At 37.3% G+C, this 24710-nt stretch overlaps 1 protein-coding gene and 1 pseudogene across 1 annotated transcript; one reads left to right on the top strand and one right to left on the bottom strand.

The window, feature by feature from the left end:
- Positions 1-1771: 1771 nt before the first annotated feature.
- On the bottom strand, positions 1772-3151 carry LOC130725137 (spermidine coumaroyl-CoA acyltransferase-like). Its single transcript, XM_057576389.1, has one exon. The coding sequence runs from the start codon at positions 3149-3151 to the stop codon at positions 1772-1774; it is 1380 nt and encodes a 459-aa protein (XP_057432372.1).
- Positions 3152-10097: 6946 nt separating this feature from the next.
- On the top strand, positions 10098-10516 carry LOC130723880 (uncharacterized; annotated as a pseudogene).
- Positions 10517-24710: the final 14194 nt, after the last annotated feature.

Raw genomic sequence — 24710 nt, 5'->3', positions numbered from 1 at the left:
CCCTGCCACGTGGCTTCCTTTGGTTGGTCAGTCCGGATTTCGTTTTTTCCTTATCTTTTGAACTCAATTATTTCATCAAAAAAATATTTTCTGAAAAAAAAATTATACCAAAATTCATGATTTTTTTTTCTCTATAAATAGAGACTTGGTTCGTTTGATTTGGACACAGAAAAAAAAAACCAAGTTTTTTCACTCTCTCACCATCTTATTTATCTATCTATTAGCATTTGTATTAAAATTATAGTCTATATTTAAAAAAAAAATATTGTTAAGTGTTTATTGGTTAGTTTTAATTTAAATCGATAATTGTAATTTTATGTAATTATAAAAACAAAAATATAAAATTAAATAAAAATGTGTAATAAAAAGTGGTGGGGTAGGGTGAGTGGTGAGTGGTGGGGTAGGGTGTTGAGAGTTAAGTAAAACCATTGGAGTGGGTAATTGTTGAAAGTTTGTTGAATTGGAGAGAGAAGATTATGTGGAGTGTTGGGAAGAGAAAAAGTGGGGTAGAAAAGGGTTAAACAAAACATTTTTTGTTTAACCATTGTATATGGTCTAATGTTATATCCAATAGCAAAAATTAAGCACCGCTAAATAATCAAAGAAAGCGTTTACAGCTCAAATCAGTACCTGAGACACTTGCCCGGAAAAATGCAACTCGGACACCTAGATTAATGCAAGCCGAACGTGGCACAATCAGCGCCAACAAGCAAATTAAAGGCGAAACTTCAACAAGGAAAATAAGGATGATTACACCGATCCTTTCAATCTTGACCCCACGATGACTGCTTCGATTTTTATTAGAGAAACACCAAAATTGCTCAGCATGCTTAGTATCTCCAAATGAGAGTTGCTTAAATTAGTTGCCGCACTTAAACAACGTTATTTATTTTGTAGCACCATTGAAGCAACATAATATGACACTTAGATTGTTTAAATTTAAGCAATTAAGCAACGGTTGCTTATTCTCTTTCTTCTTACTTAGTAATTAACAAATTATATTTTCTCTTACTTGAATAGTGTCATAACCTTGAAATAATATAAATATATGAAGTATATTGGATCCAACTAAAAGTACAATAAGCAACCATGGTTGAAGCGAATTATGTTTGGGTTGCTTAAATCATATATGACAGTCTGGGTCCACCAGAATAGTGTTTAAGCAACCCAACTAGCAACCTTGCATTGGAGATGCTCTTATAAAGAATTTCTAACAGTTTTTCTTATTGCTAATCTTTCAAATCCACTTATTTCTCGGGAAACCCATGTACCCCCGATATCGACCTGTTCTCGGCTTCCTAACTGGCCTAGGTAGTGATAACAAGTTATTCATTCTTATCATTTTTAGAGTTCTATTTGAATTCCTTAGAACGTCTCTCAGACGCACAACTTAAGTGTCGTAATGTCTTATGCAGGTACATCTCCACGCCATAGATCTTGAAATTCTGCGGTGACTTTCAAGACCACCATCATGCAACTTCTCTGTGATTCAAACACCTCAACTTACATATAATTTTCGAAAATATATAAATATGAAACGAGTGTAAAATGCTAAACAAAGCTTGATATTAAATTCAATCCAACTTAACAATATTTTTTCTTGATGAATAACGATCACTCTCGGAAACGAAGGAGTACACGTTCTTCTGCTTATTAAGTCAATCTTCTCACACACCCTAACTAGTTTCTATGCACCAAATCACAAACTCATTAAAGCGCAACAATAATAAATCACAAAGAAAAAAAAATAAAGATATGATACATCTTATGCTCAGATCGCATTCATGGCTTCCATTTCCTTCCTGAACTTTGCCACAGCATCAACTGGGAGCGTGGTGAAAATTCTAACTCCTCCTTTCATTGACGGATCATCCAATTTGTTAGGAGGCGCGAAGATGCACGAAGGCGGACCGCCAAACAAGCCGCTAGGGGCAGGTACCATATTCACAGCTTCATTCCCTCCAAAATCTACATCTTGTGAGAAACCCACATGCTTCCACTCAGTTAGAAATATGATTGCACCGTTACCATACAGGGTAAAATCCACTACTGGATTGGACTCCTTAGTGTTCATAAAGTTTTTAACATAATCCGCAGCAAAAGCAGCTTTTTTAGCTTCTTTGATACGTTTCACAATATCAGAGAGCGACATTTTGTTGAGCTCCTTTACTGTCAGTACTACGTACGCATCCACAATCGCGTTCCCGTAGTACCCTTCTAGTAAAGGAGACTCATGCAACAAGTGCTTTCTTGCTCCCACAAGGAAAGAAAACTGCGTTTTACCGTCGTTGTTTTGTTCCAACGCTCTCGTTCTCGACCTCCACACGTAGGCTCCAAGTGATTCGAAACTCGTCACGATACTCCCATCATTACTTTCCTTTTCCAAACTCCACTTGAGTCTTTTTAAGGTCTCACCGCTCACCTTAAAACAGACTTGAATGAGTTCATCTTTTGGCAGAAACGGTGAAACCGCCGAAGATGCGTTATTCATGGGTTGCCGTGTCAATGTTTCTTCATCTGTGATTGATTTTAATCCCACCAGTCTGTGTCTCTCCCACACAGGCTTCACGGAGGGCTCGCTTCTTCCGCTCGCGAGTTCAACAACCGCGCGGAAGAATTGAAATCCTCCGATGCCGTCAACAACACTATGTGACATTCCCAATCCAATTGTGAAACCTCCACAAAGAAATTTGGTCAACTTGATCACCAATGGGTATTGGTAACCTTGTTCATCCTCAGTAGGAAGATCAAACACCAAGTGTCTTGCAAATTCAGTGTCAGCACCATCCAAGTAATCAACAGAAGAAAGGCTGCAGCTAGCAACTGCCTCTATGAATGGAACACCATATTCTTCTTCATCGCAAAGGACTCTGAGTTTTCCATCACCATGTCTTACTAGCCTCCCTGCAAGAGGGTAGTAATAAATCAAAGCCTTTGAGAGTGCTTCTTTGACCACTTGAGCAGGGTCTATTGAATCAGAGTCATGCACTGTTGGTCGGTATACGTGAACAGTTTGGCATAGGAAATTGACATCAGGTCTATTGTCAAGAGTGGACAGAGGAAGAACAGAGGAAGGAGATGATTTTGATGGTTTGATGAGTACAACATCTTTCTCTTCAAGCTTCAGAAGTGGTTTCTGAGCTGGCGCCATTAAAAACAATCTGGGGGAAAATGTGGGAAGGGAGTTAGGGAGGTATGATATGGCTTTAGAATGAACCAATGAACTATGAAGATGGTGTGGGAAAATATGAAGGAGGGGAAATCCTTATATAAGCGTGCGTGTGTATGCAAGTTGGCATATTAAGATAAACTATAACTGATCTGCCGCCTTCTTTTAAAATAGAAGATGTTCATATCATGAACATGTTAACTAGCAAGTAGCTACTAAGAATTTTTTGGTTTTTCCAGCAATTTTTCATTTTGTGATATTCCATGAAATTGAAAACGGAGAAGCACATCAATAAATATAAAATTGTGAATGTTTAAAATTAAGCTGTCTAACACACATAAGGGTAAAAATTTTTTTTTTTTTTTTTCAAATCGGAAAGATAAATGTCACCCAGCACGAATCAATCTATAAACCTCCTCCTACCCAACACATATGTCCCCTAACTCCTACACTTGAGCTATCATACGGGGACAAATTATCCTAATTTAGGTGGTTTGATATTTTGATATATATGTATCTTAGAAAATTCTAGCTCAAAGCACATCTTAAAATATTATTGCACCACCTATTGTGGTGATTTAACTCATGGCAATATTTACATTGGGTGATTTAAATGAATAAAAATTCTCTATCTTCAAATAGAGTATCATCACATCAATAAGATTAAGTTACATCAATTAAAAATTACTCATAGACAGGGAATAATTTCATTGGTTATATTGAATAGAGAGAATGAGGCATCATTATTGTTCATCCAATTTAGACAAATCCTTTAAAATAAAATGAAGGACTAAGAATATGGTGTGAAAGAAGGAGAAGAAATCCTTATATATAAACTTGTATATAAGTTGGCCTATATATTAAGATAATCCATAATTGATCTACAAGTGATCTATTTAAAAATAAAATGTCTGTGTGAACAAAATGTTAAGGCTAAGAATATGATTGGTTTTTTTATTTTTCATCACTTTGTGACATTCTAAGAAAATTAAACTGGAAATACATAAATAAAGATAAAAGAAATGGAGCATATTTCTGGTCCATAAACGTTCAAACCCTTTAACATTTAAGAAATTTTTAAACACGTTAAGGAGTGCATGTGTTTTTTTCTTTTTTGATAAGCATTAAGGAGTGCATGTGTGTTGTTATATGGTACTATTTTTTAAAAAACATTTAGGTCGACCTCATTCTTATGATTTGATTTCCCTCGGTACTGCTAACTAAGAAGTGCTATTTGAGTATTTGGCATGAGACTAAGTGCACATGTTCTGAAATTATTCTGCACCTCAGATCTAACTATTCTTTAATTAGTTTCTTGAAATCATCATGTTAGAAATGAAAATGCATGGTATTAAGATTGTTCGGATATATAGAATCTCCACACTTTAAATGGATAACTCTGACTTGAACTCCTTCTCCCATTATGATGGGAACTCCTCTACGCAATATCTTCTTCGCCATGCCACGGTGAGAACTGGAGCAAAACACTCCAATACTTATGTACCGAGAATAAAAGGGAATTACGATTATGGTAGAAAAGCTGTGTCTCCCTAAGAGAGCACTCATATGTAAATTTGGAGAGAATCAAGTATATAGGTCATTTTAAGCTTATTTTCATAAACAAGCTTATTAATAACAGTTTATCCTACCTAAACGTTTTTAAAGCTTATTTATATATGTAAGCTTCTCAAATTTAAATATAAATAAGTGTTTTTGTTACGAAATCCTAATTTGTATATACGAAGGCGAAAAGTGTAAAAATACACATAACACTCATTTGGTATATTTTATAATATATATATATATATATATAAGTTTAAAATACAGTATTAAGCCTGATAGGATAAAGTCAGATGAAAAATTAATATTATTCAATGTTTAGTCATACATTGTATAATTAATATTATATCATTTAAACTTTTACAATCATATGCTTGGTGAAGGGTGGTGGTGATGATGGTGGGTTGTAGTTGAGGTGATTGTGGTGGTGACGGTGGTGGAGCTGGTGATAGTTGGGGTGGTAGTTGTGGTGGCGACCGAAACGCACTTTTTAATTGCAGAAAAAAAAAATTGAAAACGATGATGACTTAACAACGACGACAACGATAATGGACGACGAGCGACGACAGCAGAAAGAGGAGAAGATGGAGGTTGAGTATGATGATGGGTATGAAAATAAGTATGGGTAGTGGTGGTGGTGGGGTGAGAGAAGAAAGAGGAAAGAGGAGAGGAAAGATAATGTGAAGATATGGGTGGGAAATTGTTATCTTTTTTCATTAAAGATATTTTAGTATTCTCACCATTTCAAGAGAGTTGAAATAGATGTGAGGTGACTAGGTTTGAATAATAATTCTCTATTGCAAAAAGACAGAAAAAAAAGTCAATACAATGATCATCCGAACTTAGCCAAAAATTAGATGGGAAAGCCAAAGCAAGAGCGTTCCACGGTCAGGCGGCAATTGTCAACTCGGCCGCAGAACAAAGGAAGAGGAAGTTAAGAGGGATATCAGTACAAAAGCAACTGGTGCCACCAGACCACAAATCTGAAGTGTGAACTTTTTTTTCTTCATAATGTGACGTGGCTGTCTTCAAAGCATAGAAGTGGAGGTTGACTTTTTTTTCAATGGGTTTTGACGGTTGTCATATTTCATGTACAATGTGAAAGTAATAGTGATAAAGTAGGTGGTTTTGATTTTCAGTTGATACATGGCTTGAAGAAGATCAGAAAGACGCTAATGCTGAATCTAACGAAGCTCATTATACAGCTCATCGAAGAACATTAATTTGATAGTTCATGAGCCCCAATAAGGGTGTTGGTTTTCCCACCCAACAACACTTCACCTGCTTTTTAAAATGTCAAAATTATCGGACTTCCATGTCTGAAAAAGTAAACTACTGGATTATATGAAAGTTGAAACTATATGTTAATGTCACAGACTCATCATATTCATGAATTCCTGCCGGGTTCTAAAACCATTTAAAATGTGTTTATCAAGCTATCACTTTTTTGGCGATTTCAGAGTATCTTCTATCCTTTATTTCTAAATCCCAGTTACTATTCACAGACAATTTGTTTTTTGGAGTAACTAATCTTTACTTTTCCACAGATTGGGCTTGGATCTAAATCAATGTTTGGGTCAATCCTCACACATCATCCGCCATTCAGCCTAACATGTCTGACGTCGTCCTTTCCCACTGCTATTCATTTTCCATCCACTACTAGAATAAGGACTTTTCACATCAGCGTTTTCACATCGGTTGATAAATTACCTGATGTAAAAGCTAACGCGGTGGCAATATTGAAATTATATTGAACTTTTATGAGAGTTTTCACATCGGTTGAGAATATGTCTGATGTGAAAAGTAATTAGTAAACATTTTTTACAACGGTTGTTAGAATAAGCGATGTGAAAGCTAAATGCGGTGGCATTTTTGAAATTTTAATGAAATACTTTTCACATCGGTTATAATATAACCGTTGGGAAAAGTCCCTCTTTTCTTTAGTTTTCACATCGGTTATAATATAACCGATGTGAAAAGTCTCTCTTTTCTTTAGTTTTCACACAGGATACAAAGGATTAGAAAACGTTGAAAGCTTTCTTCCTCTTTCGCCGTTGAAAACCTAAGTCTCCCACGCTCTTGCTCCTCTTTCGTCGTTGCTCGCCGTCACTCGCCGTTGCTCGTCGTCGCTCGTGCGTTGTGCAGCTCCTGTTTCGCCGTTGCTCGCCGTCGCTCACCGTTCACCTCACTCTCATTCTCTCTCGGTCTCCAATTCCCTTGCTCCACTTCCGCCGTCGCTCGTCGTCGCTCGTGCAGCTCTGTGCTCCACTTTGATTCCTTGCGTTAAGGTGCTTTGCTTCCTTGTTCTTTGTTTCTTTGAAGGTTCATGGATTGGAGCATATTGTTTGATATGGGTTTTGATTATAGCCATGTGGGTTTAGTGGTTTTTAGGTCAATTGCTATGCAAGTGAAAGGCCAACAAATGACTAAAAACTAACTTCCTACCTCACATAACTAACGCCAACAAATTGAAACTATTAATCTGGTAATACCCCACAAGCTGGAAAGTATATGGTAAGTATATGGAAAGAAGAGAAAAGGGATGGGAGTTTAAGGGTTTAGGAGCAAGTCTGCCAATTGAGCATGAATAGAGATAGGTAGTAATATTAGTAAGTGAAAAAGACCAACTTGTAAATAGATAGGCAGTAAGTGGAAAATGCCAACTTGTAAACAAACAACATGATAATCAATTTCGATATGCTCTGTGAGTTCATGAAAACTTGGATTGAAAATGATGTGGCAAGCAGATTGGCTATTACAATCAGTACAATTTAACAGGCATAAATGTGGGCTTAGTGGTTTTTAGGTCAACTGCTATGCAAGTGAAAGGCGTACAGGTATTTTTTGTTAGGTATATATGGTCATGGGGTTGTTTTTTTCCATCAGTTATTAGCTTGTTTGTGGTGGGGTGTTTGGTTTCTGGTTCTTCTTTTGGACCTCTTTGCTTTGGAAAATTTAAGTATATCCTGTTTTAATCTCATTGGCATGACTGTCAAATTTTTACATGTGTCAGTGTTTTTGATTTGTTATTTGAGCAGAGTTTTGTCAAGTGAAGACTTCACACATTGGTGCATAATCATATTCAGGGGAAAATAAATATCCTGTTAGAGAGAAGAGAGGGAAAATACTACTAGGGGGAGTATAAAGTATCATGTAAGTTAAAGAAAAAGAGAGGATACAACAAGGAACAAGGGCATAGACTGCCCATTCTGTTTTCAGATGGTAGCTCCCTTGAAACAGCTAGGTGCAGAAAACTAAAACTAAAAAAACACTATATCATGCCATCATGGGGAGAAAACGTGATTTCTGATAGCAATGCTAGTGGGTGGGGGGGGGGGTTCCTCTTCGATTAAGAAAGCTGAAAGCATGAACCATAGATAGAAACTGAAAATCGAAGCCAGATTGATTTAGTGTTTTCATGAAAATATAGCTATTTTTTAAAATAAAAATCTCTTTTGTTAATTTTTAATGTGCTTGTTTAAGCTTTTGGGGAAAACTGAAATCTGGTAAAATCGAACCCAAACGTTGTGGCAGTACTCAACAGTTGCTCGTGTTCTTTGTTTCCTTGCGTTGCTTCCTTGTTCTCTGTTTCCTTGCGTTGCTTCCTTGTTCTCTGTTTCCTTGCGTTGCTTCCTGTGTCTTGTTCTTTGTTTCCTTGTGCGTTGTGTAACTGAACGCTCTGTGTTCTTTGTACAGCATCCCTTGCAGAAGCTGAAGCAGAAGCTCTGAGATTCACTGGCTTCACTTGCAGATTGTAAGCATCCCAAAACAACTGAAGATTTTCTTAAGCCCACAACCACAAGAAACCCCAAGGTTTGATACCTCAATTTTGTTTTTTTTTTTGTTAATTCTCACTTGATCTAATGAAAAAGAAAAACCAATGAATCCAATTTTTCCTCTTCATTTCATCTTGCAGGCGAAGCTATTGAGATTTGGAAGCTTCTCTGAAATTCTTCCTTCATCTTGATTCACAAGGTAAGGCTCCCTTCATCCTGATTCAGCATGTATGTGTGTGTGTGTATCTCAGAAAAATTGAGGTTTTAAGTGGCTTCCCAATAAAACTGGAAAATAGTAGTTTGGTGTTTCTTACCTTGATTGGTGTGAATGTTGCGTGTCTCTAGATTGTCTTAGCCTGTAACATTCCTGATATGACAATCTCAATTAAGATGTAAGTTGTATAGCCCATATATCCCATGGTGAGGGTACCCCTGTAGCTATGTTGCATCGTTGGAAGCAAATGTCTAATGGTAGCTGCTATTTAATCTGGCGATCTTATTTACATTAAATCCAAGTAGTTCCAACTTTTGCTATCCATCTGCGAAGTGATGTTAGTGATAAGCCATAACTACATAAGATGATATTTATGTGATAGTGATAAATGACAAAAGAAACTGATTGGTACTTGTGCCCCTGTACAAGAAACTAATTGGTACTTGCTATTTTATATAGCATGTAAAGCACACAATGTTGCTATGGTTTTTGCCACAAACATGACACAGGTTCGTTTAAGCCTTGCTGACTAGTGTTGGGTCATTTTCTTATCTGATAGCGGTGGGCAATAGATTATGCAATTAGAATGTGTTGTGTAATTGCTAGGTTCTATCTTTGTTTCTTTGTTGGGTTATTGTGTCACTGCGTTAGTTTTCCAGATATTAGTTGGCTCTTATGCTAACCTTTTCTTCTCATTTTCATGAACCTTGCCTCTTCATTCAAGCATCTTCTTAAAGTGATTCTTAGAAGTGATTATGATGCTTTCTACATAAGAATCAATTAGATTTCTGATTCAGGAGTGATTTAATTTCACTTATTGTGGGTGGCATGACAGGATTTCTGGTGAGAACAAGAATTATGGGATACCAACCAATCCTCTGCTGTAGTCTTGCATTCCTTGAGGTTCTTCAAGTGGTTCAGCTCTAGCGGTTGCTGCTAGCCTAGTTGACTTTGCTATTGGTGAGTTTACTTGGTTACCACTTTCATGTTCCATCATTCATTTCAAAAATGCTAATCTGTCCATTTATTTATTGCCATTCCATGTTTTTGTTATTTATCAGACGTCTCAGATTTACACCTTCCTCTTCACGAATTCGGCGAACTCTTCCAGCCACTCTACCTCCGGCAAACTATTCCGGCCATTGCAAAACTCTTCCATCTTGCTGTAAGTTTGTTTTCACTTTAAAACTATTTTCTAAAATTGGCTCTGAATTCGTGATTTGTTTTTGGCTTATTTAATTTGAATGCTTGTTCATGTTCGATTTTTTACAATTAATTTTTAGGTTGTCTTTAGCTTATCATTTGAAAAATGTTGATGAGTTTGGTTCTAGGGTCACAATTCTTTAATTTAGTATGTGATAATTTGCAGAACGTAGTTATGGATCGTAGTTGGATGAGAGCTAATCGATTAAGTGATGAGTTTGATAATGGAGTGGTTGAATTTCTAGAATTTGCTGAAAAGAATCTTCCGAACAATAAGGGACTTTTTCCATGTCCTTGTGTTTCTTGTGGGAACCGGGACCCAAAACTTACCAAGGATGAAATACGGGACCATCTAGCTCGGAGAGGGATTTGTCAAAATTATACACTAGATATGGCATGGTGAAGTTGTAATGCCAAGTGTATCACAAAGAGAGAAAGTATGTGTAGATATGGATGATCGGCTGGAAGACATGATACATGATATTGGAAAAGAATCATTTAAGAGAGCGCATGTGTATGATACTTTATGTAAAGACAAGGAAGAACCTTTGTACCCGGGATGCACAAACTTTACACGGTTGTCAGCTATGTTAAGATTGTTTAATTTGAAGGGGAAAAATGGATGGAGTGATAAAAGTTTCACTGATTTGCTTGGATTGTTGAAAGAAATGCTTCCAGAAGGTAACACAATGCCAAATCGTCATTATGAAGCCAAGAAAGTATTGTGTCCGATTGGCATGGAGTATGAAAAAATACATGCATGCCCTAATGATTGCATCTTATACAGAAAACAGTTTGAAAACTATGATCATTGTCCGAAGTGCAAGGCGTCACGCTACAAAAAGAAAGATGGTGATTCCAGTGATGATGTGAGCACAAAGGGTCCTCCTGCAAAAGTGTTATGGTACCTACCAATAATTTCAAGGTTCAAGAGATTGTTCTCTAATGCAAATGACGCAAAGAACCTTAGATAGCATGCAGAAGAGAGAAATGAAGATGGAAAAATTCGCCATGTAGCTGATTCTTTGCAATGGAAGAAAATTGATTTGAAGTTTCAAAGTTTTGGCAAAGAGTTTAGAAACCTTAGACTTGGACTTGCTACCGATGGAATGAATCTGTATGGTAGTCTAAGTTGTAACCATAGTTCATGGCCTGTTCTCTTGATAATTTACAACCTATCTCCTTTGTTGTGCATGAAGTGTAAATATATGATGTTATCTATGATGATTCCGGGCCCAAAACAACCAGGAAACGACATAGATGTTTATCTAAGTCCATTGATTGATGATTTAAGATTGTTGTGGGAGCAAGGAGTTGATGTTCTTGATGCGTATTCTGGTGAACATTTCAATATGCGTGCCATGTTGTTTTGCACCATCAACGACTTTCCGGCATACGGTAATTTGTCTGGTTACAGCGTTAAAGGGCATAAAGCGTGTCCTATATGTTAGAAAGATACAAGTTACCATCAGCTTAATCATGGAAGGAAGACCGTTTATCTTGGGCATCGGAAATTTTTAGACCGTCATCATCCATATCGTAAATTGAAGAAAGCTTTCAACGGAAAATCAGAGTATGGTGTTGCGCCAAAACCCTTGACGGGAGAGGAAGTTTATCAACGACAACAACATGTGAAGGTTATTTTTGGAAAGAAACAAAAGAAGTCTGCTGAAAAAAATGTATGGAAAAAGAGGTCGTTGTTCTTTGATCTTCCATATTGGTCAAGTGTTGATGTAAGACATTGTATTGATTTGATGCATGTAGAGAAAAATGTTTGTGAAAGTCTAATTGGCACACTTCTTCACATTAATGGCAAGACAAAAGATGGGTTAAGTGCTCGTTTAGATTTGGCTGAAATGGGTATACGGCAACAGTTAACTCCACAACAGATAGGTAACAAGACATATTTGCCTCCAGCATGTCACACTTTGTCTAAGAAAGAGAAAACAAGTTTTTGTGAGTGTTTACAAGGTATCAAAGTACCGCGAGGTTACTCATCAAATATCAAGAGACTTGTTTCAATGAAAGATCTCAAGTTAATTGGCTTAAAATCTCATGACTTTCATGTTCTGATGCAGCAACTACTACCAGTGGCTATTCGTGGAATATTGCCTATTAAAGTTAGGAAAACTATAACTAGGTTGTGCTTATTCTTCAATGTAATATGTAGTAAAGTCATTGATCCATTGAAGTTAGACGAGTTGGAAAATGAGGCTGCAGTCATATTGTGTCAGTTGGAGATGCATTTTCCTCCTTCATTTTTTGACATTATGGAACACTTGATTGTTCATTTGGTAAGGGAGATTAAATTGTGCGGTCCAGTTTGTTTAAGGTGGATGTATCCGGTAGAACGGTACATTAAGATACTAAAAGGGTATACTATGAATCCACACCGTCCGGAAGCTTCGATCGTTGAAAGGTACATTGCAGAAGAAGCTATTGAGTACTGTTCAAGCTATTTGTCAGAAGCGGATGCTATAGGGGTTCCAAAGTCTCGTCATGATGGAAGATGTGAAGGTAAGGGTACACAAGGTTTAAATGTCAAGTGCATGACTTGGAAGTTACGTCATCCAGCGCATTTGTATATATTCAATAACACTGATGAAGTTCAACCTTACTTATCTGCCCACAAAAGCTTTATAAAGGAAAAATACCCCAAGATGAATGAAATAGGGTTGTTAAAAGAGCACAATTAAGAGTTTCTCTAAATGGTTTAAAGAAAGAATTGCTAATGATGAAAGTGCTTCTGATACAATAAAATGACTCTCATTTGAGCCTAAATGTAATGTTATGACTTGGAGTGCTTATGATATTAATAGAACTACCTTTTATACAACATCAAAAGATGATAGAAGTACTATGCAAAATAGGGGGGTTATGGTTGTGGCCGAGTCCATGCACTTCTCTAGTTCAAAAGATAAAAGACCTATAATGGCATCTACACCGTACTTTGGGGTGATTGAAGAGATTTGGGAGGTTGATTATGTTACATTTACAGTGCCTGTATTTAAATGTAAGTGGATTGATATTTCCAATGGTGTAAGAATTGATGAATTTGGATATACACTGGTTTATCTTTCCAAGGTGGCTTATAGGGACGAACATTTCATTATGGCATCCCAAGCAAAACAAGTGTTTTATGTCACAGATCCTTCTAACAAAAGGTGGTCGGTGGCTCTACAACCAAAAACCACACATGGTAGTGAAGAATCCCTTCATATTTCTGAGATTTCGTCTTCTGCAACAAATTTGCTTACCTCCAATGAAGAAAATGAAGTAGACGATGTGCAAGTTACTTGTTTGGATCATGAAGAAGGGATATGGGAGAGCTAGTGAGTTTCTATTCTTTGTTGAAATAAGTTAGTAAATTCAGTACCCATGTATGCCACATGTTATATCTATTTGATTAATTAGTTTATATGTCATTCGTTTATATGCTTATGATGCTTATATTATTGCATTTATTTGTGCTTTGATTCTGAAATCTTTTTGTTTTCTGTAAACAGATAAATGGCTGATTCAACCAACACCCCTCTTTCATCTAGTGGACCTAATCATTCGTCTAGTGAAGATAAAAAGAGAATGGTTAGAGGTTGCACTAAGATGCTTAAAATTGCTAAAGTTCGGAAAACGGGTGTGAAATTGAAGATTGAGTTTGATCCACAAACTGGGGATTGTATTGGTGAAAATTCAAATGAGTTTAGGAGTTATGCAGATTATCTTGCTCGAAGTACTTGTAGTATTTTAATAGATGAGTGGCGGTTGGTAGATGTAGACTCAAAAAATTCAATTTCGGATGATCTTAAGGTATTATTGTTGTATTCTTAATTCACTACTGTTTACCCATTAATTCTTTGGTACTAACACCAACTTTTTTTATGTGTATAGCTTCATTTTGATATCACAGAAAGTGATGATTCAAATAAGTGTGATTTGAAGAAAAAATGGTTGAAGTATTTGGGGGACCGATGGAGAGCTTTTAAGACACAACTCACTTCCGATTATATCACTAACCCCAACCCCAATCGCCTTCCTCCGTATGAAGTGTATCCTTATATTAAAAAGATGTATGGGAGAAGTTGTTGGAGCATCGAAATACCCCTGCATTTAAGGTTAGTATTAATAATTTTTTTCTTTTCTTGCATTGATTCTTGTTTCAGTCATATTCATGTCCTAAAATTGATTTGCTTTCTTTTCATTTCATTTCTTCAATTTTCTTAATTGAAATGTTTACTATGTAAGTAGTCTACTACAGTTTTAGGACACCTTGTCCTTGAACTCACCAAACTAGTTTCCAAACTTTAATAGTGCCATGGCATAAGTCACTTGATAATCTATCATATGCTTTGGTCGTTTATCTAGCCAAAGCATATGATATTTGACACTGTTTGCCCATTACTCTATTCCATTAAAATTTGGTAAATCAAAACTAGCATGTGGCACAGAAAAACCAGCAAATATCACAGCCAAACCAGCAAACTTTGGACGTTTATCTATGCTTATTTTTATGCTTACTTCTTTAGCTTGATTTATAATAGGAAAAAAGTCAAAAGGGTAAGGATAATGTGGCTAAGAATCTTTACCCACATACATTATCTCGTGGAGGATATGAATTGCTTGAGAAGAAAATGATTAATGAAAAGAGACAAGAACTAGACGCATCAGGAGAATTAGATCGTATTCCATCTCCACCGTCACGTCGTGACAAATGGAAGAGAGCAAGACAAAGGCGAGGAGGGGAATACACATCAGAGGCTACCCGAGTTGTTGCTGAGAAAATTGTAAGTGAAATATTTTTTCCATGATTACTTTCTCATTATGGTTGTCTGTGTTTCTTGTATGCGACATCCTTCTTTACCACTAATGAAATATTAAATTTATGTGCAAATGTAGGATTCACTGGCTGAAGAGACTGAAAAAGGAACCTTTGTTTCACAAGGAAGTGACGATATCTTGACAAAGGCAATTGGAACATCCGAGCATGGTGGTCGTGTTCGTGGTGTTGGACGATTTGCTAATCTAAGCAACTACTTCGGAAGGTCTTCACGTCCAACACAGTCCATAGATGTTAAGGAGATTGAAGCACAACTTGAGGCGAAACTTGAACAAAAACTTGCAGCAAAGATTAAAGAAGAATGTAAAGAAGAGTTTGAACAACAGTTGATCATGGCGAGTGAGAAGATGCAACAATCATTTATGGAGACGCTTAAGACTATGGGTTTATCTGAAATCTCCCCAACAAACCAACAAGGAGAACAAAATGTTCTTCTGCATGGAAGCACAAAAGGTTCTTGTACCGCCGCACAAGAAAATCACAAGGAGGACTCGACCACTGACAATGTTCAGAGAGTGTTATTCATGTTTTTGAAACAGCAAACACATATATGTTTACCATTACAACATGATCTTGCTGTAAAAAACTTTTGGATTTCACCAAAGTGTATCAAAGAGTTGTTGGTGGGTGATGCTTGGCTTGACATCTCTATTCTACAAGTTTGGTGCACGTAAGTAGACTTTCATTTTTACTATAATTTTTCATGATTGCAATAATCAATATTAATTTCAAAATCTGAATTTAGGGATTTTCATTTCTATCTAATGCATATCCTGCTACATGTGATTGAGTGCTTGGATTAGATTTGTGAATGTGCATGCCTTTAATTAGATCAGTAAAGGGTCAATTTTCTTGTCTCACTGTGTGATTTAAGGGTTTCAATTTAGGTTGAATTTTTTTATTTTTGAAAATGTGAATTTATATGTGTGTTTCTATCTGAACAAGTGAGTATGATTGCATTATGGCGCGGATAGTAATTTTGAATGCTTATATATTTTAGTTATCAGTTGCACTAGCTGAATTGTGAAAGTGAAGTTTGAGATTATGGATCATTGCGGGCGGGCAGCTATGCAGTTTGCTACCCTTGATTTTTGTACAGCTAATTTTTTTTTGTTGGAAATTATCTCTTTACATAGATAGATGAGATATAGGAAGAGATGAGTGTGAGTATATCAAAGATGGATTTTTTTGTCCTCACACATTAGTACTATACCAAATGGTTCTGAACTATTTGATTTTGACATTTCTGAGTTGCTTCATTTTTTAGCTTATATTTTAGATGTATAGCATGTTTGGAAACTCATTCATATTTTCATGATTGCAATATTCAATATTAATTTCAAATTTAATCAGGTATATCCATCGTCTATGTGACGAAAGTAACAAATCAGATGTGTTTGGAATTCTGGACCCAGTAATCTTCAGTTATCCAGATTCCACAAAGTCTAAAAAGAAAGTTCTAACATACATACAAGAAAAGTTGCGTGATTTAGACAAAGTGTGTTACTTAGCACCATATCTTGTAACGTAAGTATATGTAAATTTGTATTTTCTCTTATTTATTTTTATCCATAACTCCATCTTACTTAACACACTAATTGTTATTCCACGTGTATAGAGGGCATTGGCAATTAATAATCATTTGTCCTAAAGACATTACTTAAGTTCTCCTTTGTTCATTACACAATGATCTTCATTCACAAATGAAGAATATTGTTACACAGTAAGTGTATATTTTATGTCGCTTTTGTTATATATTATTATGTCCTTTTACACTAAAATGTATAACTTACTTCGATGATTGTTTTTTATATAGAGCTATGGCGGTTTATCAATTGGCTGAGGGTAATAAAAAAAAAGACTCAATGGCTTCGTCCCAAAGTAAGTGTAGTGTAGATTATGGTTGTTATTTGATGTTGCTATTTATACTACTTAACACTGGCTGTAATATGTACTGTTTTGATATATATATTCAGTGTATAAAAATCTATTCATTTGTAGGCAAGGTTGCAGCCTAATGGGAATGATTGTGGATATTATGTGATGAATAATATGGTTGACATTGTCTCTGCTAGTATTACTGTAACACCCCGATTTCGGTGGCGTCACTTTAGTAACCAAAAGTAAACTTAATGCGGAAAAACGTGAATATATATTTTTTTCCGATTATAACTAAGACAAGACTGAAATAAATAAAACCCAAGTGCGAAAAGTAATAAAACTAATATACAATATATAAACAGCCCCCGCTGTAAGTAGCAACCTCGTCACGAGTGAACCTCCAGTGACGGGTAATAGAAGAGTAGCGCCCGTAGGAAAAAGTACAAACCAAAAGAAAAGGTTAAGTGTCCGCAACACTATCCCTCAAAATGAGAATAAGCTGGCCCATCGGCCTGAAACAAGACTTCCTAAGTCCAACCAACTCTCTGTGATTCCCGTAACGAAACCACACAAAAAGCTATAGGTGGGAAACTACCCTGTCCCGAATGAAACAAATGATGTTCAGAGCTAAGACTCTACTCCTACATTAATCCCATCTCGAGGAGCTCACACTAACACTCAATCCTACATGCTAGTGTGATCGTCGTCCGAATCTGAATCCAGAACGACTAAGTCTAGGTACATCCTCCGTCCTCCGCTCGCTATCGCGATGCGCTCCTGTTCCAGCATCCCAACTCTAGTTTCCCCCGAAGGGTGAACCGTCGTGAACTAGTCCGCCAAAGACATCTGACAAAGGGCGTTTGTTCGCCAAAGCACACACAGAAGACGCGAGGGTCAACTCCAAAGAATTATGTAAATAATAGCAAGGATAGATACAGATAATAGGATAGCCACTTAGGCTTTTAGCTAGGGATAACATCCTAGGGTTGCATATCTCATGATGAATATAAACGACGATAAATCACAGTTAACATGCCTCAAATAGAATTAACAAGTATCAAACACACTCATCACTAAGTCAGTATGCATGTTGCATGAAATGATATGCAGGTTAACCCAGTTAACCACATGCATTCCGGAAAGGGATGGACATCAAACGGATCAGCCCTAACACCAGCCACGGTGGAACCATTTCGGCCCGCGTGCCTCTTACACCACACAAAGGTAGCCAGATCAGCAGTAAACCCGTAGGTCTGCCATTTCGGTCTGCTACAAGAGACGTCTACAAACGCTCTACCACGGCATTCCGGGTCTTATGACCATTTTGGAAACCGACGAGGTCCAGAGTACGTCCTGTGTTAATACCTCATTAATGTTGCATGAATGCAAGATGATTAGTCAATCAACGTCTCCGATCTCACTCGACACGTCGCCACGTGTTCTAGCTAAATTAATGTCTCTAAAAGCTTACCCTAAGGCAAAGTCGATTCTGCGACAAAAGACACACTTCATAACAACACATAGCTGCTCCAACAGCACAACAACAAACGCTGCTCCAACAGCACAACAACAAACGCTGCTCCAACAGCACAACAAACAAACGCTGCTCCAACAGCACAACAACAAACGCTGCTCCAACAGCACGACAACAAACGCTGCTCCAACAGCACAACAAACAAACGCTGCTCCAACAGCACAACAACAAACGCTACACTTGGATCCGACGACACTCCTCGTTTTTCCAAAACTATGATTTGACTTCCAATGCCTTCCTTCGAGATTGTTATCATTACTTAAAGATTTTGAGGTTATTTAAGGTCTTATGAATTTTCTTTATAAAATAGATTCCATTTTGTCTTATCGCAAGTCTTATACATTTTCAGGATCTCCCAATCCCAAGTCGCTTCCAGAGGATGTCTCGATCCACTAAACAAAATTAAGGCCCGAACCTCGTTCGTCCTATCAAACTTTCTCAAAACTCTCAAAATAAAATCGGCATGACCTGCCCGCTATTCTCACCATTCAGAATCTCAGATTCCAGTACAGAGCATATTTAAATCATCACAATCAACAACATGTCATATATCAATAAATCGCATCATAAACACTTAGCACTTAGCATATAAAGCATGCACCACACATCCTAGATTACCCACATAGCACATAGCATGTAAGACAATCTCAAAAACATTCAGTAGATGAATCATCTACATTGTCAGCCGAAGCCTCAGAAAACATTTTCCAATCACACACAATCCAGTGCATAAACAATAAACAATGTCGAAAACATCGACCCTAAGCATTAACTAGAGATTCAGTGAGAAGCCCTCACCTGTAGATTCTCTAGGACGATCTCCTAACACTTGTTCACAATCAAAGGCTTGCTCCTCTGGGAATTCCTCAAAATCACCTTTAGAGCAAAACCACAGAAATACTATCAGAATCTATCGAAAACTAAGCTATCGATACTTACTAAGGTTACTCGAAGTAATCTATACTCTAAGGTACGATAATCTAGCGCGAAAGACAAGTTTTCGGAAAAGGAAATTTTCCTCCTCCCCCCTAATAGGGCTCGGCCACTTTGTGCAATTATGGGGCTCGGTTTTTCTTCGATCAAACTTGGTTCCTATGCTTTCATAAGCCGTAACTAAGGGTATTCTGAACTCGGAAAAATTATCGGATCAAAAACTGTCGCAGGGGTATTTTGGTCATGATTTTTAACTTAGGATTTTTCAAAACTGAAATCCCAAAAATAAAATTTTGCAGGGACGTCACCAACGACGTTTATGACAACTAATCCTACTAGCACTAAGCTAAGGCGATAGTTTTTAGCCTAAAGGTTGAAGCTTTACTCCAAAAACTCCAAAAATGGGTATTTAAGGCTAAAATTGATCCCGGCGGAATTCCGGCGACATAACGGAAAATCTAACCCGGCAGAAGTGATCTTGGGCACATAAGGAAGAGGTTTAGAATCAGAAATGAAATATTCAGGATAGTTTTGCAAAAACCTCAAAACTATCAGCTCAGAAAAGTCTACAGAAAAGCTATGGAAAAAGCGATCAGAGGTAAGGATTAGCGACTATACCTCGAAGCCTTGAAGTAGCAACTGATTGATCGACGATCAAGCAAGAAATGAACAAAAGCTCTTCTTCCTTCTTCCTCTTAGCAAATTCGCAGGTTTTGGAGAGAAATGGTGGAAATTTGTGATATTTTCTCATTTCTTGGCTATATATAGAGGTTGGCAAAACGCGGTAAAATGAAAGTTTCGCGAATCTGATTTTTCCGGCGTCATTCTCCGTGAATTAATAGATATGTTTTGGCAAAATAATTCCAAAACTATAAAGAGGTCTCCTTGTATTTTTGGCAACTAATGCATAGTCGGTATAAAACTATTTTACCCGATAAGTTGCTTTTTGCATCGGATGTCGGAATGAAAAACTTCCTTCTGAAGAAAGATTGAAATCATCAAGAGAAATGGGTGTACGCGTGTAGAATATTCATTTGAAGCTCTGAATAGAAAAAGTCTTCATTGTCGAGTAATTCTAGGGTTTTGAAAAACCAGGGATTCGGTTTCGGCAAGCTTCCGATGATTGGAATCGGACGTTCGTAGATCCTAGAGTTTCGCCTCGAAATGATGGTGATATATGGAAAAAGAGAAGTTCTAATATTTCTCTAAAGATTTTTGGACTAAATTCCTACAGTGTTCCAAAGCTGGAAGTTTGTTGGAAATTATATTCCTATAGTGTTCCAAAGCTGGAACATAGTTTTGTTTCCTAAGGTTCTTGTCCTAGGTTTTAAATGCGAATATTAGTCGTGCTATAACTTAAATCGACTTCGATACAATCCTTTGACTTTTCCTGAACTTTCCCCTTCATAAATTTATTTCATTTAATAAACTTTCGTTCAGGTTTCCCTTCACATTACATCCACCCTAATCGTAAATGGAAATCTCTTCCACTGATCCTAAGCTTAAAATCTCGGGTCTTACAATTACTAAGTCTTGGATGGAGGTATTACAAATGTTTGTCTCCCTATTTGTCTCATTGTTTGAGTTTTCATCAAAATGTCACAAAATAGGTATTATAACCTATTCTACAAATTGTAGGTATTCAATGATCCAACGACATTAACAGAACAAGAGTTGTATGATTTGCGAAACAGTTTGGCAACTTGCTTTCTTGACTTGTATAAACCTTAGAATTTATTTGGTTTGTATTTAAAGTTTGTGCCTAAACAGTCTGAATTAAAGTTTGGGGAACTTGTCTTTTACATTATAACATGGATTGCTGATCTCTGTATTTATTGCATCTGTTTATAGGGTTCAAAGTTGCTCACCTCCGCTGCTCTCTTAATTTATGCTTATGGTGCTGGTGGATTTCCTGCTTGGGGCATTAATTTGCTGAATTGTTGTTGTGTTGCTGTTTAACTATTTTGTCCTAATTTCATGAGCTGTTGCTGTTTAATTTCATGGCTATTATGTTTTTTTTTTGCTGGGACCTTGGATGTTTAACTCACTTGAGAGAGTGTGTTCTCAAGATCTCCTTTTATTTTAATAAATTTTCATTAAAAAAATATGTATATTCAGGTCAAATTCGTGTAAAAAGAAAAAAGAAAAAAAATGGTTGAGCATTTACATCGGTTGATCATTGTGTAGCATTGCATTACCCAACAATCCTATTCTCTGTTCATCCGTTTCTAGGTTGCTAGGACTTACAGATCGGAGAGATAGGGTGAAGCTTTAATAGCAGGCCTACAATTTGCGTCATTGACACAACTTTAATGTCTTTTTCACGCACATAGTTTCTCTTTCTCCTACAACCCTAGCAGCTTCAACACCCTGTTTCGTTTGCGAATCATCATCTACCCATATCCTTTTGCAGGTTTACCAGGTAAAGCTTCATCACCCTTCCATCGTCGTCGTTCCTTCCATCTTCATCCACGCGAGTCGTCCTTCATGAATCTATTGTTGTAGGATTTCGGGATAAAGGTGTGTGCTACATGCCTATGGATTCTGCCTTTCCTCTCCTTCTCTGTAACACCCCGATTTCGGTGGCGTCACTTTAGTAACCAAAAATCAAATAAAGCACAAAAGCAAGTATATTTTTTTTTCGATTTGTTTAAATAAAACGACTTGTAGAATTAAAAACTCAACCCAATCGCGATTAACAACCACTAGCATACAATATAAGTACAGCCCTCGCTGCAACTAAAAACATCGTCACGAGTGTCCTCAAGTGATGGAAAGTAACTGAAAGTGGTGCCCGCAGGCTAATAAGTGCGAACCATAGTCAGAGTCATAGCCTTTATAAATATAGTCCTCCAAGAAAGTAAGTGAGCCCAAAACGGCCTCTAAAAGACCTCATATGTCCGACAAACTATCTGTGATCCTCATGGAAGGGAACCACACAAAAAGCTAATAGTCGGGGATCTACCCTGCCCCAAAATAACAAATGACAATCAGAGCTATGACAACGACACTCGATATACTACACCCCTAACATCGACCCTCATCCGATCCTACATGAAGTCCGGGTCCACGTCGAAGGCTCAGTAGTAGTTATTTCGCTCCGGGTCCTCCCCGAACAACGAACCATCACGAATCAACTGTTGAACGTCTGGCAGCAAGACGACCGCCCAAACACAAACATGAACACAAACCCAATGCGCGAGGGTCAACTCACAAAATATAATAGATAATACAAGCAACATGTGAAGAATAGGGGGGGGTATATATATATGTTGTATATATACATACAAGTTTTGTATTGCCTACCCTAAGGTATATACATATCATGTTACCGAATCTATAATACAATTCAATCATCAAAACACATAACGATGTTTATCAACATCAAATCATCAAGATCCCAACAACTATAGTTAGAGTGCATGATATGTCATGCAACGTCAATCAAAAAATGTTCTAGAAGAAGTAGGCTGGGCACAATCGAGTCGGTCCTAACACTGGCCTTGTGTCGACCATATCCCTCGGGTGTGGCTTACAACCTAGACATAGGCGTATCAGTCCTAACCCTGTGGGTCGAATTGTTCCTCCGTTGTGCTCGACATCAACAGGTCGATCCTAACCGTGCGGTCGATCATATTCCCCGTCGAATGCCCGAGGTACCCGAAGGCACCTTTCACGAATAAATGCATGAGTGCAATATGGTTAGCAAAACAACGACCGTCCTCACCAGGATACACGTGTCTAGCTAGAGTATATTGTCTCTACTGTACCTGAAGGCATACTGTACCCGAAGGTATACTGTACCCGAAGGTATACTGTGGCCATTGACCAAAAACTTGCTTAATCAGCAAAAGTGTTAGAGTTTATTGGCTCTACTGTACCCTAAGGTAAATGTCGATTCTGCACAAAAGACAGATAAATATAAAAAGAGTGCAATCACCCTTGATGACTTCTTGAGTCATCTGACTCATCAAATTTCGATGGTCAAAAACTGCTCAGTGAGCGTAAGAGTACCAATGTACTCGAAACTTATAGTCCCCTGGCTTGTCTTTTAGATAGCCAAACAAATAAACATATCATCGAGCGAAGAGTACTTATGTACTTGGAAACCTATAGTTCCCCGACTTATCCCTTTAGATAGTCGAACCATAAAACTGCTCGTCAAGCAAAACAGTATAAACATACTCACAAACTTATGAGTTTCCCCAAAACTTGGATTCGGCGACACTTCTCATTTTCCAAAACTAGAATCCAAGCCCTAAGCTTTTATCTAAGATTGTTATCATTACTTAAAGAGTTCAGATGTTGTTTAGTAAATTATGAATTTTTCGTGAAAATTAGTTTTCATTTATGTTTGTCTCTAATCTTATGAGTTTAAAAGATCCCATCATCCTAAGTGACTCCTAGAGTAGGTCTCGATCCACTAAAATAATAAGGGTCCGATCCTCGGTTCGTCCCATCAAACTTTCCAAAATCTCAGCATGAGTATGGCATAACTACCCGTTTTCCCACACTCTAGCGTACAACAGATTTATGTATAATTGCACAACCAAGTTAGCAAAATTCAATCATGAACACAAATACATCAAGCTCTATCGAGCGATGAAACATTAATTCAGTGCTGTAAAACATAACCTTGTCCTAGCCACTAGAAAGTAGTAAGACAGAAACCAGTAAGCGGCCAAAGCCTCTCAGAAAACGGAGATACACGTCTCATATAAGTTCACTCGACTGAAGCCTTTAGAAAACATTTTCAATCCAGACAGTTCATATGCATAAACATTAAATCAAGTCGAATTTATCGACGCCTACAAAGCATTAGCTGGCAAGTAAGTTGCCCTCACCTCTAATTCCTCCAGAATCACAGTGTAAGTGACACTCGCAAGCTTGCTCAGTCAAGTCCAAGGTTCCCACAACCGAACCTTAGAGTAAGCAAAGCAAAAATCAACCAAAATAAGTCGGTACAATCGAAACAATACTAACTAACGTTAGACAAAGCTCAAGAAGCTTCAGAGTGCAACATTTAGGCACGAATGGAAGGGTTTTCCCCGAATGGATGAGTTTTGACTCGATTCAAGTTTTGTACAAAAACACTTTATTCGCTAAAACGTGCATAATTCGAGCTACAGAACTCGGAATGACACGAAACCAAAGCCAAAATTTCGACAACGGAGAGAGCTACGCTATAACTCAGGTCATACAGACCCAAAAATTATTTTTGGACACGGTACCATACCAAATAAGTTTCGGCCACTATCAAAATAGGGTTTCCCGAAATTTTTCTTCGATCTAATTTTATTCCTAGGTATTCTTAGGCGAGATCTAGGCCAGGAAAACTCTCAGAAAAATTATCGGGTCGAAAACTAACACAGGGGTATTTTGGTCAGTGTTTTTAGCCCGAAAACTCAAAGTCGGAATTTTGAAGAATAAATTTGATGAGCGTGTTCCTAATGACATTTATAACAACTAATCCTACTGACACTAAGCTCAATCGAGAGTTTTTAATCCAAAGAACGAAGCTTTGGTCAGAAAATGGGTATTTTCACATAATTGAAGCTCAGCGACGATTCGGTGAGATTCAGCAGAAAACAACCAGATATTCATGC

This window comes from Lotus japonicus, chromosome 6 (assembly GCF_012489685.1).
Source record: "Lotus japonicus ecotype B-129 chromosome 6, LjGifu_v1.2".
NCBI lineage: Eukaryota > Viridiplantae > Streptophyta > Magnoliopsida > Fabales > Fabaceae > Lotus > Lotus japonicus.
Note: the sequence above shows the minus strand (reverse complement) of the source record. Positions and strands in the feature narration are given on the sequence as shown.

Bases quoted from the DNA above. Each gene is read 5' to 3' on its own strand.
- LOC130725137 (XM_057576389.1), bottom strand. From the start codon at position 3,151: ATGGCGCCAGCTCAGAAACCACTTCTGAAGCTTGAAGAGAAAGATGTT.